Raw genomic sequence first — 16821 nt, forward strand, 5'->3', positions numbered from 1 at the left:
GTGTTGGAAAGTATGAGACATCATCTTTATTTCTCAGGCATTGGCACGCTTTGTTTCTGGTCTCTGTTCAGGCCAGCTTTGATACATTGCAGCAGGGTAGCTTGAATGGAGATTCAAGGATTGTTACCTTGCAGGTGTCTACCTCCAGCTACGGTCTGAATGCTGATCTGGTCCACAGTGCAGGGAAGCAGTGATAGGAGAGGGCAGGTGGAAAAGATGTGGCCAGGAAACAGCCAGATTTTAACAAGTGTGCAGTCTGCAAAATTAAGGAAATGAATGCAAGAGAAGATGATGATCTGCAGTTATGTTTTGAAAAGCTTGATAAAATGTAATTTTCTCTTAGGGACTGGAAACTTTATCAGAGGTTTCTCAGAAGACATTTTATCTTCTGCCCTTATTTGTACAGTAGGTAAAAAATAAACAGCAGCTGCAGACAACCTGTTGTAAATAGGAACTCAACAGCAGAGGCAGCCTGGCTCTTGGGCAGCCTGCTCTTTCTGGCCACAGGCACCAAGCTTGTGACGCACACATGCCAAACAGTAGTGTGCTGCTGGGCATAACAGAGACATGAGCCCTGTGCAGGCAGCCACTATGGATCAACTCAAATAAGCTGGGAATCATTGCTTCAAAAACTAGCAGCTCCCTCAGGGCACAGGTGAGAAGAACAATGATGGAGGAGGATCAGAAGGTATGGAGACCAGCTGTAGCTGGTAAGACCAAAGGTCCAGCTAGCCTCCTGGTCTGATTTTAAGAGCATGTGCTTGTGGAAAAATAAAATAAAGCAAGGATGTAGTGATACTTCCTCAAACACTAGCATCTTTTAACAGTTTCCATTAATTTTCCCAACCTCCAACAGTCAAAAGACTTCCTGAATTGGAGGTGTGGTCTTCACTTTGACCTTCTCTTCTGAGAACTGGGCAGTCACCCCCCACCACCACCAGGCTATGCCTCTGGCATCTGCCTCACCCTGTGACCATAAAAGCCAAGGCTTAACAACATGCAGGGTGGAGAACCACTTTGTTCCCCACCTTGTATCTGCTGGATTTGCACAAGATCCCCAGTCCTTGGTTTGGAAGATGGAGAACAACTGATCCCATTTCCATAAGCCACAGCAGTAACAACCTCACAAGGTTGCTGTGATTCCCCTTCATGTGCCCCCTTCTGGGCTGATACACTCTGGACTACCTGGCCAGTCCTGGCACAGCAGCTTTTGCCCGATTTTACTGCTGTTCTCCAAAACTGCCCCTTTGTGCTCTGTCCTTTCTGAGAGGAGGGTGCTGGCAGTATGTCAAACATACACGGGTGTGCTGTGGATTTACAGAGTAGCACAATAAGGTTACTTTGTTCTCTGTTCCTGATAAACAAGAATTGATTTGCTTTGTTGAAAGCCATGAGGCCCAAGCTGACATTTTCATTCATCTCTTGTAATGTTAAGGTCTTACGCCTCTGGGCTATCATTAGCCCTGAGCCTGCCCTTTTACATTCCATTGTATGACAGTTTTACTCAATGTGCATCACACTTCATGTTTACCCAAAGGCAGATGAAGTTTGTCATTGCACCTTCCATTACTTTTTCCAGATCACTAAATTTTAGCATTTAAGCAGCATAGGTCCCAAGACAGGTATCTAACATGCTTCTCTAGTGATTTCTAACAACTGGTAAAAATAATTCCTGGGTTTTGGTTGGGTTCGGTGTTTGGTTTTTGTTCCCTGTTTTTTAACCAATATTTCATCCACGAGAAGACTTCTCCTCTGACTGCATTGCCACCTGAGTCCCTTAAGACATATGTCTTGGGTCCCTTTCGGTAAGGGGTCTTGTCTTTTGGAAATCCAAGCAGGCTACATCAAATGAATGGCTGTTATTTATATGTTTACTGACTCCTTCAAAAAATTCCCCTTTACAAAAACCACAGTGACCCTTTCCCAATATTTACCCTTGTAATTCATCCACGATACTCTCTGCTAGTTTTATCCGTCAGTCTGGTACAGCTGGTTGGTGAATTCCCAGAACTCCTCTGGAATCTGTTTTAAAAATCGTGTTACAGGTGAAACACTGCAGTCCTTTGGCACCATGGCAGCTTCAACAGAGGATCATAACCTCTCATTTAACTAGTTCATCCTCAGACTCATTTAAAACCGCTGGGTTGACAGATCCAACCCTGGCAACTTGCTATAAAAGCATGTATTTTACCTTTTTTACAGCCACTGCAATAGGCACTGAGGTTTAAGGCAGGGGCTCTGCTGACACCCCACAAAGAGCATTCCAGCACAGCAACCTCTGTGAGCTGCTCTGTGGCAAGCCTGAGTGTGGAAAAAAAAATTTTCTGCTATGGCTAGATCTTCCCCAACTCCTCCTTTCAGAGTCCGAGCAGTCAGTAGCATGCTCCAAACTCTCTCACATGGTTCCACTTTTGATAGGTCTGAAACAGGACTGCCATTTTTTCCCCTTTGCAAGTCATCTCTCAAAATCCCCTTTTGCCTGCTTTATGTTCATATATTTATTTTGCTAGAGTTTATAACCTTTTGCATTTTCTTCAGCTTTTTGAAAAATGCTTTTCTGTTTTCAAGTAGCCTCCATGCCCTTCTCTTTAGTCATTCTGGCTTCCCTGCACCATTTCTCATGTCTGCTGTGATAGATGCCATGCATTTGCTCTCTGCTTAGCTTATTTTCAATAAGCTTCTCCATTTCTGTGCAGTTCTTGGTTTGAACTTTGAGTGCAAAACCAGTGAAGCTTTCTACAGTTTGGTTGGGTTTGGTGTTCCCCCCCCCCCCCCCCCCCCCCCCCCAAGGATGTTGATCTGGAGCACATTATGTTTCCCATCACGGAGCAGCTCTTTGAAAACATTTTTTGAAGTTTTGAACACACTCCTCTGCCCTTCTCATGTCAATAAAGGCTTCTCCTTATTGGGGGCTCCCTAACCTGTTGCTCTGTAGAAGTTTGTGGCTAAAATGGAATATTGGTGTCATGTCCCACAGCCACATCTGTCTAACACAGGGAAGCTGAAGCTTCCTACCCTTGTCCTGTCTTCTAGCCTTGTAGCTTCTCTGATCACCATCTCAGGCACTAACACAATTGCAAACAAAACAGAAGTTTCTTATTTAGGCCTCGGATTTCAGTCTAAGGGGAATCTAAGTTATTCACTGACATTAGTTAGAGCCAAATCAGATCAACACACTTCCTTTAAAATCCACCTGTATCCTCTATCTCCACCTGCATCTACCCTCTCCTTCCTGTACACTGTATCCACGTATTAGTGTTCCACTGTCAGTGTCCACCAAGAGGGACCTGAACTCCCTTCTGTGATCTCAGACAAGAATACAATAACCACTGGCAGAAACAAAACAAAACAGATTTTGAGTGCACCTTCTTGTTACAAATTGGTTGACTAGATGATAAGGTGCTATCGAAAAGAGTGCTGCTGCTCTCAGCCCTCTGCCCTGCCCCACCCCACGTCCAGCGAGCTGATAGTCTCATGGAAACCTCTAAGTGGGAGTGCAGGGCTTGGGTTCACTGTCTTCCCACTACATTGGGAAACCATAGCAACTGACCCTGCAGCCATAGGATCTCTCATTCAGATGGAAGGTAAGCACTGCAAGTGCACACACAGCGGCAAAGGCACTGACTTGCCTTAGCTATACTGTCAAGATACACCTTCAGGTAGGCCTGGGCAGAAGAACAGACAGTAGCCTAAGAAAGGGGACCAATGCTACTGACCATCTCTGAAAGCCCTGGGATTTTTGCTATATGCTTTACAGTCCCAGCTCCTGAGAATAAGTGCTCTTAGTCAAAGAGCCATACATTTTAGAAAATAAAATATGCATGAACCACAAAGGCTCAGACACCACAAGGTAGTAAGACACAACCCAAAAGCAGCTTTTAAACATTTAAGATTAGACAAAAGCAGGAACTGCTGGGAGATGTTCTTTGCCGGGGATTTGCATAAAGTCAGACTAGATTGGGACATTATCCTATGTGGCTTTAACATCTTTTAATGATTCTTAAACTGAGAAGGAAAACACACTAAAACTGCAAAAGTCTACATTTACTGTGGGACTGATCAGGGGAAGAAGTGGGCACATGCCCCGGTGGCAGAAGGTTCAAACAGGGGAACTATCTCTGACTGCCACCCTCTGCCTTTGGCTGGAAAGGGAAGCAATGACAGTGCCACTGACAGATGCCACAGAAAAATTCCCATATTTAATAAAAACACATTTCTGAGTGAAGCAATGAGGCATCCAACAGCAGCTCTAGAGGTGCTAATGCCTTGAGCTCCAGAGACTCCCAGGCAGCAGACGTAAACCTGGGTGCCGAACTACAGCAGTCCAATTATAGCCACGTTCCCTCAGCTCCAGGTCAGAGCATGACCCAGAGCCTAAATTTTAGAGATTATTAATGTCTGAAGTAAACTATTTGTTTCACAGTGGGATTGATTAATGATGGGAATTCATACCATCAGTGCTTTTCACAACTAACCTACTAAGCATCTTTTTTGGCATTACCAAGTTGAGTTTTACTCCCAATGTGAAGCCGCTTGAAGTTCAAAATTAATTCCCTGGAAAAACTGAGAATTCCTTTCATTTGGAGACCAGTAATAAAGAACACATCTGTGAAATCCCTTCAATTTATTAATATTCAAATCTGGCAGTACACACAGCATCAAGGTGTCTGTTGCTCAAATTCTGCTCAAACTTCTTGAATGTCTGCACTAGCAGAGGGCTAGAAACATCTCAAAAACCCCTTCAGCTTAAGGACACTCAGGTCCTGGTTCACTTAAGGCAAAGAAAACTGTCACTGCTGCTTTGCTACGAGGTTGAGGAGATGCAGATTACTCAGGTCAGGTTTCCCTCTTTTTCAGTGATTCTGTAACTACAGCTATTATTTAGTTTGTGTCATCTTTGCCAGTTTTGGCAAAGGTGGAAAACAACTGCAGCATGCTCCTCAAGCAACCTATCACAGCTATTAACCATGAAGAGATTGAAGCACAGATTCCATTGTCCTGCTCTTTGCAACAGCTGCCCTCAAATGTCTCAGATTACTGGAACAAAATAAACTATGACTATAAACTAAGAAAAAATACTGTAAGACTATGTAAAACATCACCATCTGGTAACTCTTACCATTACAGTACTCCTGACCTTAATGCAGTTGGTAGGTAAGTATTTACCACCTCCTCTCTGTGCAAAATTATTTTGGAAATAGTAGAGCTGAAGGAGACTGCTGTGTGGGAAGCAAGCCTAAATCAGATCTAAAGCAACATCTTGAACTAAATTATTCATTTCCATACAGAGCAGAAATGTATTAATAGAAAACACAGTATGATCTATGCAAACAGGCAATGGTTCCTAGTACTTCATGTAATTGGATTAAGTCTTAAATTACAGAAATGCTGGGTGAGAATCAAGAGCAGCAGAAGAATGAGGTATGTAATCTGGTTAAACACAAAAGCATTAGGAGAAAGGTGCTGCTGGGCTATCCCCAACCTACTGTTGTATATACAAATAAGTATTTGTGTGTTCCTATTCCAAAGGCCCATGATGCTCAAGGACAGGCCTAGTGCTGATCCGTAATCTTTTCTAATGCTCTGTATCAGCCAGAGAGAAACGGCAAGTCATCTCCAAAACACAGATTCTGCTAGAGAACAGATACTGGCTTTACAGCCCAATGACCTACAAGAAAAGTACAGCTGACAGGTTGGGTTTGTGCTCCCAAATCAGAGGTCACAAACTCTCACAGCCACGCATTATTGAGACCAATAAGCAATTAATGAAAACACCTACACGTCACAGATGGAGCAAGATGTACTCCATCCCCTGCTCTGCCCACGTGTTACAAGAAGCTGTTAAAGCCACAACCTTCTTGCACTCCAGTCGAGTACCCAATGTCATAAGCAAGGCACCCAGCACAGATTTAGGAATAAATGGTGCTTTTTACTCCTGCACTGAGGATAACCCCTGCCTTCCCCAGCTAATACAGGAAATTGGACCTGCCTAGATTTGTAATAGTTTGAAGTGAATTAAACTGCTTGCAGCTCAGCTCTCATCTGCCCAAGTCTGGCAGTGGGGTGTTTTTTTCCAGCACTGCACCACTATTTTCAGTCAGTAGAGCAGCAGGTTGCAGCCTTCCCCATGGGCTGCAAACAGAACAGGCTGATGGCTCTAGTGCTCTTCCATTCCCTGGACAGCAGGCTCAAGATGCCACAACCTGCAGACACACAGTCATTGTAAACCTGCATCTTACACAAGGAAGATCTGAATGTGCTAATACAGAGGCAAGTCTAAAAATATTTTGTGTGACTGTGGAACTCCAGATCATCTTAACCCCTAAAAGCAACCTGGAAGATAGGCCAATGTCATGTTTCCAGCCAAGAACAGTCCACCAGGTAACATGATGTGCCAAACTATGTTTCAGTATCTTGCTGAAGACCATGAACATCTTAAAATCTCTGAAAGAAGAGAAAGCAGGGTCATGTTCTGTGTCTCCTGGGAACTACAACTAAGTCTAACTGCACTGAGTTATAACTAGTATTGCAATTACTCATTAACTGCTCTGAAATACCATAAATGGGTGCTGCATAACAGATGGAAACAGGTCAGTCACTGCTGATGGAAAGGCACCATTCATTTTTCTGAGGACAGGAAGGAGGCAAACCCCTTTCTCAACCTAAAGCGCGTACATTTGCTTTGCTGTAAGAACTCACTGACAAGAACAAAAAAAAGCACAGGAACATCAAATACCACATCTGCATAATCAGCCTCTTTAGCACACTGTTGTCACAAGCATACAGAAAGCAAAAGTAATGTTTAAGTAAACCCCATGGAAGGAATGTGATCATATGTTTAAAAATAAAAATCATGTTTCGGTCCAAGTCCAGCTAGCAAAAGCTTTCCAGAACTCAACACTGCAGTTTTACAGAAAACAGTTTTTAGATGGAAAGTCAGTGATGGAAACAATCAGAGGAAGAGCTTCCCAAGAAATATGCATCATGAAAAAAAATTTCCAAAATAAATTTGCAATTTAATAATTTTTAGCTTTAGAGTATTTGTTGCTCTGATGTCAGCAGAAGTCAAAATCAGTACTTTAGTAGTGACACTAGTTGTAGTAAGATTAGAAGCTGCTACTAATTTAGCAGCCATTGAAAAAACTTGCTTTCTAGGTCAAAACATCAGTGACATAATTAATTTCACTCTAGCACTTTGAATGAGAACAAAAGAACTCACTGTACAAATCAGAAGAAAATGGTCCTCAATATCCCAGACAAAAATTTCAATGTTGGTCACAACAGCTCCCCTGTTATTCATACAGAAAAAGCAAACCTTTCCTCAAAACGCTGATGTTTCACGTTATTTCATTACAATAACCAAAAGATGCTTTAAAACGTCTTGTATTCAATGTCACTGTGTAGGAGTTACAAGCTGGCTTTAATGATTTCTCATTAAAAATAATGAGCACAGTTTAGATTCAACATTATGACATCAGCAAATGCACATGATAGCATATTTCAATAACATTTCACTAGCAGAATACCATCTCCTACTGCACAGCAAGCCAAAATAAAGCAGAGAGATAGGGCAAGGATAAGCAAACTTTTAAAAATGCGGATTAAGAAGCTTCAAACAAATGTACTTGTGGAAGAACTTCTCCAAAACTGAATCAGAAAAGCATGGGCTTATTGAAAAGTTACACTTTCAGTGAAAAAAGTGGCAAAAAAATCCTCACTGAGGTCTGCTGTTAACTCTTCAAACATTTTGCTGAGTTTTACTCTGGGCACAAGGAACACCAAGTAACTCTACATTTTCAATTAATTCCAGGAACGCATAGCAAGTTGTTGTATAGGGAAGCTTTAATTTCCTCCTTCCATGGGTTTACGCATGTCTTGTCTTTTCTGTTTCAGCTGAACTCTGCATATTCCAACTTACTTATTCCCACCTCTTTCATACCTTGTGAGCTTTCTGCAAATACTCTGCCAAATCTCAATCCTCTTCTGCATGGTGTATGCTGGAGAGCAAAACACTTCCCTCCCTGTGGGTGGGAGGAAGCAGAGGGGAAGTACTAGCTACAGATCAGCTCAACTGCTTGTTTATTCCAGACTGAAACATAACGCAGATTTATTTGGATAATTTTACAAATGTATCAGCATATTCCTTGATATTCAAAGCAAATCACCTGAAAAAAGGGGAGAGATTTAGGCTAACACAGAATACCTACTTCTCAAAGCAGCTGAAGAGGGTCTGCAGATGATAATAAAAGCACAAGCACAGCTCTATTAACCATGCTGGTCACTATGGCATCTGTCTATCAGCCACCCAGATCATTTAATCCACCATCTGTCCATGAACATTAAAAGAAGCCAAGCCTAGATTTCATTAGGGTTCATATAGCCTTCAAGTAAGACACAGGTCTCAGAATTAGGTTAATACATTTTATTTCTGAGAACAACCTAGATTCACATTGATAAAGACCCTTAAGCCACTGTGCTAGCTCTTCTTTTTATCTCCATTGCAAATGGTTATCAGATTATGTGGAGATTGTTTTAACTGATGCCCATGCAATCTGTTATTTGTCAGGGTTAATTGCGGTTGCTTGTAGATGAACAGTTTAAAAAAAGACAGGGCACCTGTATCTGAGTCAGCTGTATCAGAAAAGCTAAAAGCTTCTTCACACCACATTCACCCAGAGTAACAATTTTCAGAAGCAAGGGGATGCCCACTCCGTTGACTTTGTCCAGATCCGATTCTGACAAGTTATTCAAAAATAAAAACACAAACACACCAGGAGATTAAAAGAAATTCACAATGGCATCACCCACTTTCCCCAAAGTAAAGAAAGATATTATAAAACTTTAAATATATGTTACTTTGAAAAGTAACACATGCCAAAGCTTTACAGAAAACAGCATGCCTAACCTGTGTGCCTAGCATTACACAACTCACGGAGTCAGTAACAGTGCTAACAACATGCCTGTGAGCTGGAATTAAACTAAACACTTCTCCCAGTCATAAGCATGGATCAGCTGCAGAAAGTTTTTTTAAACTCCAAGTTTCCAGCCAGGAGGAGGTCTAGAGGCACCGCAGGATGAATGAATGCTGAGGCTGGCTATGTTACTGCTCCAGCTGTATCAAGGGCAGAGCTCTGCAGGGGGCATCAGTCAGTCCTAGCAGGAGCTGGGATGGGCTTACACCATGTCACCTCATAGCCGAGGGCACAGAATAACATAGATTGAAATAAAACAAGAGTCATTGCAGTATGTCAGTCTTGTACTGGGCAGCTCAAACCGGACCTGCACTGTCAACAGGGTTGCCACTAGTGCTGACAGAGGGCACTGCCTTCCCTTGCCCTGCTGGCTGCTGCAGCCTTGCAAGCACAGCCCAGGATGTGGTCGGCCCCATGCAAAGACATAGCTTTATGAATTTAAAAGAGCCTTTTTCTGACTATTAGAAAAATAAAAATGTCTGAAATGCAGGTCTTGCCTCACTGATGCCAGGCTCTCATACTGCAAATGCTACACTGTATAAGATAATGTAATCCATCCCACAAACTCCCTAAATGTTGTCTTAAAATCCACCGTGTCCCTTGCAGATGTTACTGCTATTGGAAGCTGATCAAGAACTTCACTGCGCTGTAACTGGAAACCATCTTCCAGTTATCAGCCTTCATGAATTTGTGGCCAGTTTGTGTCTGTACTTGCAAAATTGAGATCCTCCCCAAGATTCTTCCTCCCTCTGAAACTCTGGACAAATTAAACCCCCACCTCAGCCTAAGTGCTCTTAAGTGTCTCTTTATGCAACAGGATCTCCCTTCCTCTGAAAGCCCTACCAAATTTCTTCACTTTGAACTCCCCCTTCTCAAACACTGGTAAGTAAAGTCACACCAATTTTGCAGAGGCCTGAATGTGGCAGCCAGACCTGCTTTGCCAGACTATAAAGCAGCAGTAATTTTTCACAGGACAACAAAAGAGCTCAACTTTCAAGTTTAAGTACTCTTCCTGGTATTAGCAACTGAGGCAGAAAAACCAAGGACTCTCCCTGACAGATTTCAAATATAGACTTAATCCAGCCCTTGGGGGTAATTTCCAGGTAGGATGGGGGACCAAGACAGCTGTGTCCTGAAACCACACCTTGTAGGGAGAGATGCTGGAAGAGGGGAGGCTGGGACAACATTTACAGTCATGAGAGACACCATGTTAAGTTCTTGCTAAAAAAATAATATTCTAAATGAATTACCAAGAGGGCTCCTGGAAGGAACATCTTGTCTCCTGCCCAACTGTTGCCATGGCCACCAGCTCTCTGCTGATCTAAATCAAAGCACAGAGAAACAACAAGCAGGTCCGTTCTTCTACGGCCCAGTGCTCCCGAGAGCCCCTCTCCCTGGCTTTTGGGCTGCTCAGCAACTCTTCTCACAGCTTAGCCCTGACAAGAACAGGACATGCTAATCGCACCCAAGTCCATGGTTGCAGCACCATGTTTCTTTGAGGCTCGCACAGCTTCAGATTTGGTCTGTTTTCTCAAGAAGGGTGCAGAAAGGCTTTGCTTGTTGAGGGAAAGCACTGTGCAAAAAGGCAGCAGCAACACACAGTTCTGTTACAGGGCCTCCCTACCTTCCCACTTTGCTTCAGCTCCCAAGCCCATACTGCTCAGAGGGCACAGACAAACACAGAGCTTTGTTGGGTCATTAGAGAATTTGCAGTGAAGGCTACTATGCTCAGACACTGTATATTATATTCTTCCCGATCATAGCAGACTGGCCTCAGTAGGCAGTGCCTGTCCTACCCAACACTAACTCAAAAGCATTGCACCTATTTTTTAGCCAATACTGATCTGCCAAGGGAGCACGCTGTACCTCTAGAAGAGATGAAGATGCAGAAAGACAGAGAGACAAGACCGTAGAGGGAAGTGTTTTAAAACCATTATCTACCTTTATTAAAGCAGAAAAATCATTGCCTAACACTTGCTATTTCTGAGACTAGAGACTAAAGTTACAACGTGCTAAGATTAGTAATTTTTATATGTATAGGCTTCAAGATATAATACTAAAACTCACAATTAATCAAGCTAAAGCATTACAGTGACATGTGCCTGCTCAGATAGGTCGTACTTCCAGTGTCTGATATGAAGAGATGGAAAAAATACAATCTTCTTAGGACTGTATTTATTATATCCTGTTCTGCAAGCGCTTGCAGAAGGTTTTCTGGAATCATCTACATCAACAGACTTTTAATAAAAGCTATCACGTGATGCTGACAGTTCTACCCCCTAGCCGCACCACTGGTGTAATACAGCAGTGAGAGCCTGTCCTGTGCTAAGCAGAACACTACAGACACAGCAGCTTCCTACAGCCGAAGAGAAAGAAAAGCTGCTATCTGCACATCAACACGCTGAGCAGGAAGCCAGCAAAGTAATCCGGCATGGTAAATAAACCTGCGCTCTACAAAACCCACCACCTAATCTCAGTGCTGTGCTCTGCCTAACAAAGAATGTGTCCTCTGTCTTCGATGCCTGTTACACAACTGATCCTCTAAAAGGATTATTCCTATAGCAACCAGAGCAATAGGTCTCACTACTGTCAGGTGAATAACCTCCCAGAAAATGACCATGGCTTTGTCATGACACAGGCCCAGCAAAGCAGGAGTGCTGTGTCTTGGGCAGCTTTGTGTCTTCCATCTCCTCTTGACACAAATAGAACATGCAAGCTCCTCTCCTAGCCAGTGAACCAGATGGAATGTGACAGAGCTGCAGCTCTTCAGCATATTGCATTTTTCCAAGAAACTGCTTTTCAGACCAGTCATGCTGCAAGATGTCATGGAGCCTCATCAGAGCAGCCCAGCTCTGTACCTCAGAGCTCAGAACAACATGCTCTGCCTGAAAGGGTAAAGGGCAATTTTTTCCAACTGGACATACTCAAGTTCTTAATGATAAAAACTTAACAGGAGCTAAAATTAAGATACAGAGCTTTTTCAAATCTCTCAGCATTACTGATGGGCCACGGGGGAGAGTTCTGCCCACAGATCCTTGTCTCCTGCATGTGTCTTACCTGACAGTCGAAGTCCTGGAAGTTGCGAGCTGCATTCTGTTAACAAAACCGGGGGGGGGGGGGGGGGGGGGGGGGGGGGAGAAAAAAAAACAAGTTCAGCACAGTACCCCAGAACACACCCAACATCATCATGACAGTTCCCCTGAGACCTCTTCAGCATAGTCTACCCTGACTGCAGTCAGGACAGCAATGAAATGTGAGACCTATATAACAAAACTCCATGCAAGTTCTGCCTGTTACTGTACAGCAAGGTTGCTGGGGGCTGCCCCAAGACTATCCATTAACCTGTGGACACAGCTGAGAGTTGAGAGCATTTGAGCAGGGATATGTGCACATAGGAAGGACCCCAACCAACGTCAGGCTGTTTATGAGGTTGGGTTTTGTCTGGTCCTGGTGCCCATTAGCAATTTGAACACAAAACTCTTGAAAGGACCACCACTAGGATCTCACATAATGAGCATAAGAAAACAAGCTATGCAGTCAGCTACTCTGCATAACTGCATGCAATGTATTGTTCCACAGCAAACACCATGACCTGTAAGTACTGAAACCAGAGCGCATTGGAACTGGGCTCAGCAATTCACAACTGACTTTCCCGAGGGTGACACCACACATACAGGTAAGCACAGTAACTACAGCACACATCTGGTGTACTGCAGGTTTGAAGGTCTGCAGTAACTTGCCTGTATGCCCATGTGCTTCATGAGACTCTGTCTCTGATCAGAGTATGTTATGCTACTGAGTGCTGTCAAATGCTGCAAAAGGCTGAGCAGATCATTTAAGACAGCATTTTAGCTTATGTGTTTTAGGCATAGCACCTTACTGCTAAAATTACAACTAGAACCACATATGCACAACAAACACTCCAAATGTTTCTTCTGCCTGAACACTCTAACTCCTCTCCATGCGTAAACAAATAGCCCTGTTTTCCTCCCCCACAAAGCTTTGCCACATTAGCAAGAGCACAGGTTGCTACAATGATCTTCAGTCTGAGACATTTAAGCTGAGATATCTGCAAATCTCTCTTAAGCATCCCACTGGTGTTAAGTATTGAACTGCATCAGTGTTTTGAACATGACATGGCACAAAGCACAAAACCCTCAAGTTGAGGGAAAAGGAAAAAAAAAAAAAAGCAGTCCTCTCATATTTCAGAGTTTGAGATCCTGAAGTTAGCTGAGATTTCTGACAACTCTGTCCATGCCTCTTTCCGTGCTCTGTTAAATGCAGACAGTAGAGCCTTCTCATCTACCAGGTCATAAAGGTCAATTCAGTCATCCAATGCCACAGTGAACAAGGACTATAACAAAGCCTATGAAGAAGTGAAAAATTTCCTTATCCAGCACTGGACTAAGTAAAGAAAAGGCTGATCTGAATTTGTACTGAGAAAAGTGCCATATTCCCTCCACATGAAGTGGGGAGGAAACAACACAAAGCAAAAAATAAAGGTTTGCAACTGTGTTGCTTGTTCTTAGGGTATACCATGACACACAAGCAGCACTAAAGATTGACGTGACCTGACTTCTGGACGCTTGATTTCAACACACTGACATTTGACTTTAAACTATTTATTCACTGTCTTAGCTTCAGAAAGTTTAAGATTAAGGCAAGTTTTTCAGGCCTCTGAAGGTGAGATGGCTGCACTTCAAAGGCAAAGAGCTAGAAGGAACAATGCAATCCAGCCTAAGGGCTGTCCATTCAATCTCCTGAATTAAGCTGTTGCATATCAGCAACTTTTCACTGAGGTTATATTAACAGGAGTCAAAGGTTCCAGAATACAATCAGACAGAATAATAAAATGTCACTGGAATAAGTTTTCTGATCAAGTTAAAGGCAGTATTCTCTTTTTCTCTCTCTTTTAACTAAATGGGAACACAATCAACTGATTTTCTTTCCCAGTACAGTCACTGCATTTTAGTGAGCCCAAATGAGGTGAATATATATAGCCTAATGTATTTTACTTCCTTACCTCTCTGTACTTGCCGTTAGGCTGAAGTTACACATAAGCACAAAAGTGGTTTTATTCTTTGAAAGTCAGACTTGTAATTTTTTGCTGACTTCGATTTGAGACAAAACAAAGCCAGGACTCAGTGGTTCCCAGTGGAATTTCCTACAGTTCAGACAAGTGAACAAGGTATGACCCACTTCCATTTCCCAGGCAATTCCACCAGTTTTAGTACTCAAGACACTACAGCTCCTTTTCTCTGTACAACAGCCTTTGTATCCGAAGAGTTCATAAACTCTTACCCACTGGCACCTTAAGAGTTCTACTGTACTATTTCTGGCCATGCTGGCTCAAACTCCTACATGTGCAGCAGGCCGGTCACTAAAAATCTTTAGGGAACTTCCAACTCAGTACTTTTTGGACTCTTGATACACTGCACGGAACAGCATGTTATGCTACCACACGCACATGCTCCATAACTGTTTAAAAAGCATCTGTATTATTTCAAGCTTGAAAGCATTAGTGAGGGCCAGACCTCAGTGATGGTAGCCCCCTGAGGCACTTCTTTTGTTGAAACAGTGTAAAAAGGAGCGCCACAGTGCACACCTCTTCCCATGTAGTGCTGAGGTTGCTTCTGGAGCCACTCTACTTTTCCAGCTGAGATAGTATATACTTCCTGTAACTTCAAAACAGAGTCAAGGAAACCAAGTATCACTTGTACCTGCCCTTCTGTATGCTGGTTAACACCAGCTGTTTAGGTGAACACTGCATTTAAACCAGAACTGTCCCAGCGATTAGGTAAGTGGCTGTGCAGATGACACCACAGCAAGGACGTGATGGGACTGATCGGGCAATACTTGACACTTAAAGGGAAAAACACCTAGTTTTGGCATGCTTCAGTATCTCCTACTTAGGTTGGCTCACTGAAGCAAGGAACATCTACCCTCTTGAACTCAAACATGGAAAATCCTGAGAATCATAAGCAAGATCTGGGGCACTGCATTTAGGAAACTCATCTTCTGCAAACATTTATCTTATTTTGAAATCATAAACTGTTTTCAAGGCCTTCCTGTATTTTTATCTGTTGGTCTACACTGATTTTGTTCTTCTAAGAGTCACCCTCCCTAGAAACATTTTAAAAATATATGTTCAAGATATGGTGGAAGCCTAGTAGTCAGCACTAGACTGTAAGAACAGGCAGCTGGACTGCAGATCTCAGCTGAATTGTTAGATTTCAGAGACCCTAAACAGATATGCTAGCACACTGAAGAAATCAGCAAAAACTAAGCAGCACAGACTAAAACAGCAGAATTTCAGAGATTTCGCCCATTTTGTGTGGGAGTCTGCACTAGACGGTGCAGTCTTCAACAAGTACACATTGAGTGGACTAAGTACCACATCACTTTGGCAGCACAAGGTAGTTCTTGATCTCACCATTAAACAGCAAGCATTGGGGACTGTTTCACATGCCATCAAACTTGGCTGTGAGGTATGGAAAGTGACCAAACCGCATTGCCCACAATCACAATTTGCAGATGCAAAATTCTAGATCATCAGGATGGCTCATAATGACAGCCACTCAGAACAACAGTTTGTGGCAGAATCCAGTAAGGCTAGGGCTTTTCTGAAGCCCAGATGGCTCTCCTCCATCCCACAGGAGACAAAGTGAAACCCCTCAACAGCTCCTGCAATACAATGATTTTAAAAAATTTCAGTATTGCATGAATCTGGACTGCTCTAGCTAGGCTCTGCAGATACTAACAGGAAATGGCTCTCCATTACTAAATTCCAGGGAATTAGGGTTGTTTTGGAGGTCAAAACACAAAAGGATAATCTAAGACAAAAGATTTTAAAGAAAAAAGAAAAAGAAAAAAGATAAAATGGGATACAATCCAAGGTTTCTCTAACAAGCAGGAACTTATCAGAGGTTCTACAGCTCTGCCAGGTCACAAATGGTATCACCTTACCGCTTCTGCCCTGACTTCGTAAATCCTCAGGACAGGCATGACACACTGTTTGGCCAGGACTCCAGACTTCCCTTAACTGTGGTGGTCTGTCTTTCCCTGAGACTTTGGAAGAGTATGTGGTAGTGAATTATCAGTGTGGGGAAGCATTTACTGTTTTTCAGTACTTAAGGTACTTCAAGCTGTAAACAGATCCTGGCAATCAGGGCTCCTTGTCAGACACAAAGTCAGCCAGAGTACACCTGTGAGAGCAAAGCAGCAGCTAGCATTACCTTATCATTCAGGAGCGGTTTGATCTCTGTCAGCTGAACATCCTGCAGTTCATCCATGATGCCGTCAGTGGAGCAAAGTAATCCTCAGAGCAGCAAATGGGTGATTCTGAAACAAAGTCATACTGTTAGAAACAGTATTACAAGAGATGCTAGCCAAAGAAAGCTTTAAGATCCTTCATTAGACTTGTATATGCTCAGACTGAAGCCTGAAAGAAGCTAGTTCTCTGCACAACACAAAGAACCTGTAACTGCACAAGGCAGACAGCCACGCTTGCACTGAGCATTGTCAGTTATGTCCACTCCTTACCCTGCACATTGCCTTGCCCATTGAAAGCTGCCCCTTAAAAAAATCAGGCGTTTTCTACTGAGAAAGACTGGATTCATTTCCACGCATTGCTGGTACTTTAGCCATAGTCTGCCTGGAAATGAACTCTAAATGACTGAATCAGCAGAGTGAAAAACTGCGTTCAATATGCAGGAATACAGACATCTCACTGCTATGCCAGACACACCTTGACCACAGCATCCAGCCACTAAAGACAGGGCTGTACCTGTAACCCACAAGATGTGCAGCCAACCACTACATTTGCGCATGGGAGACAGAGGTGTGGAGA

At 43.0% G+C, this 16821-nt stretch overlaps 1 protein-coding gene across 5 annotated transcripts in view; it reads right to left on the reverse strand.

Moving 5' to 3' along the window:
- The window catches only part of NDRG3 (NDRG family member 3), a 60820-nt gene that overhangs the window by 17960 nt on the left and 26039 nt on the right, over positions 1–16821 (reverse strand). For 2 of the 5 annotated variants that reach the window (XM_055722420.1, XM_055722423.1), the window contains exons 2-3: positions 16208–16313; positions 12030–12065 (exon numbers count right to left, since the gene is read on the reverse strand). In XM_055722420.1, coding sequence (XP_055578395.1) covers positions 12030–12065; positions 16208–16264 — 93 coding nt within the window. In that variant the 5' untranslated portion in view covers positions 16265–16313. Of the gene's footprint in view, positions 1–10222; positions 11551–12029; positions 12066–16207; positions 16314–16821 lie in introns of those variants that run through there. The other 3 variants (XM_055722422.1, XM_055722424.1, XM_027799297.2) reach the window with 2 other exon arrangements.

This window comes from Falco cherrug, chromosome 10, assembly GCF_023634085.1.
Source record: "Falco cherrug isolate bFalChe1 chromosome 10, bFalChe1.pri, whole genome shotgun sequence".
Lineage (NCBI taxonomy): Eukaryota > Metazoa > Chordata > Aves > Falconiformes > Falconidae > Falco > Falco cherrug.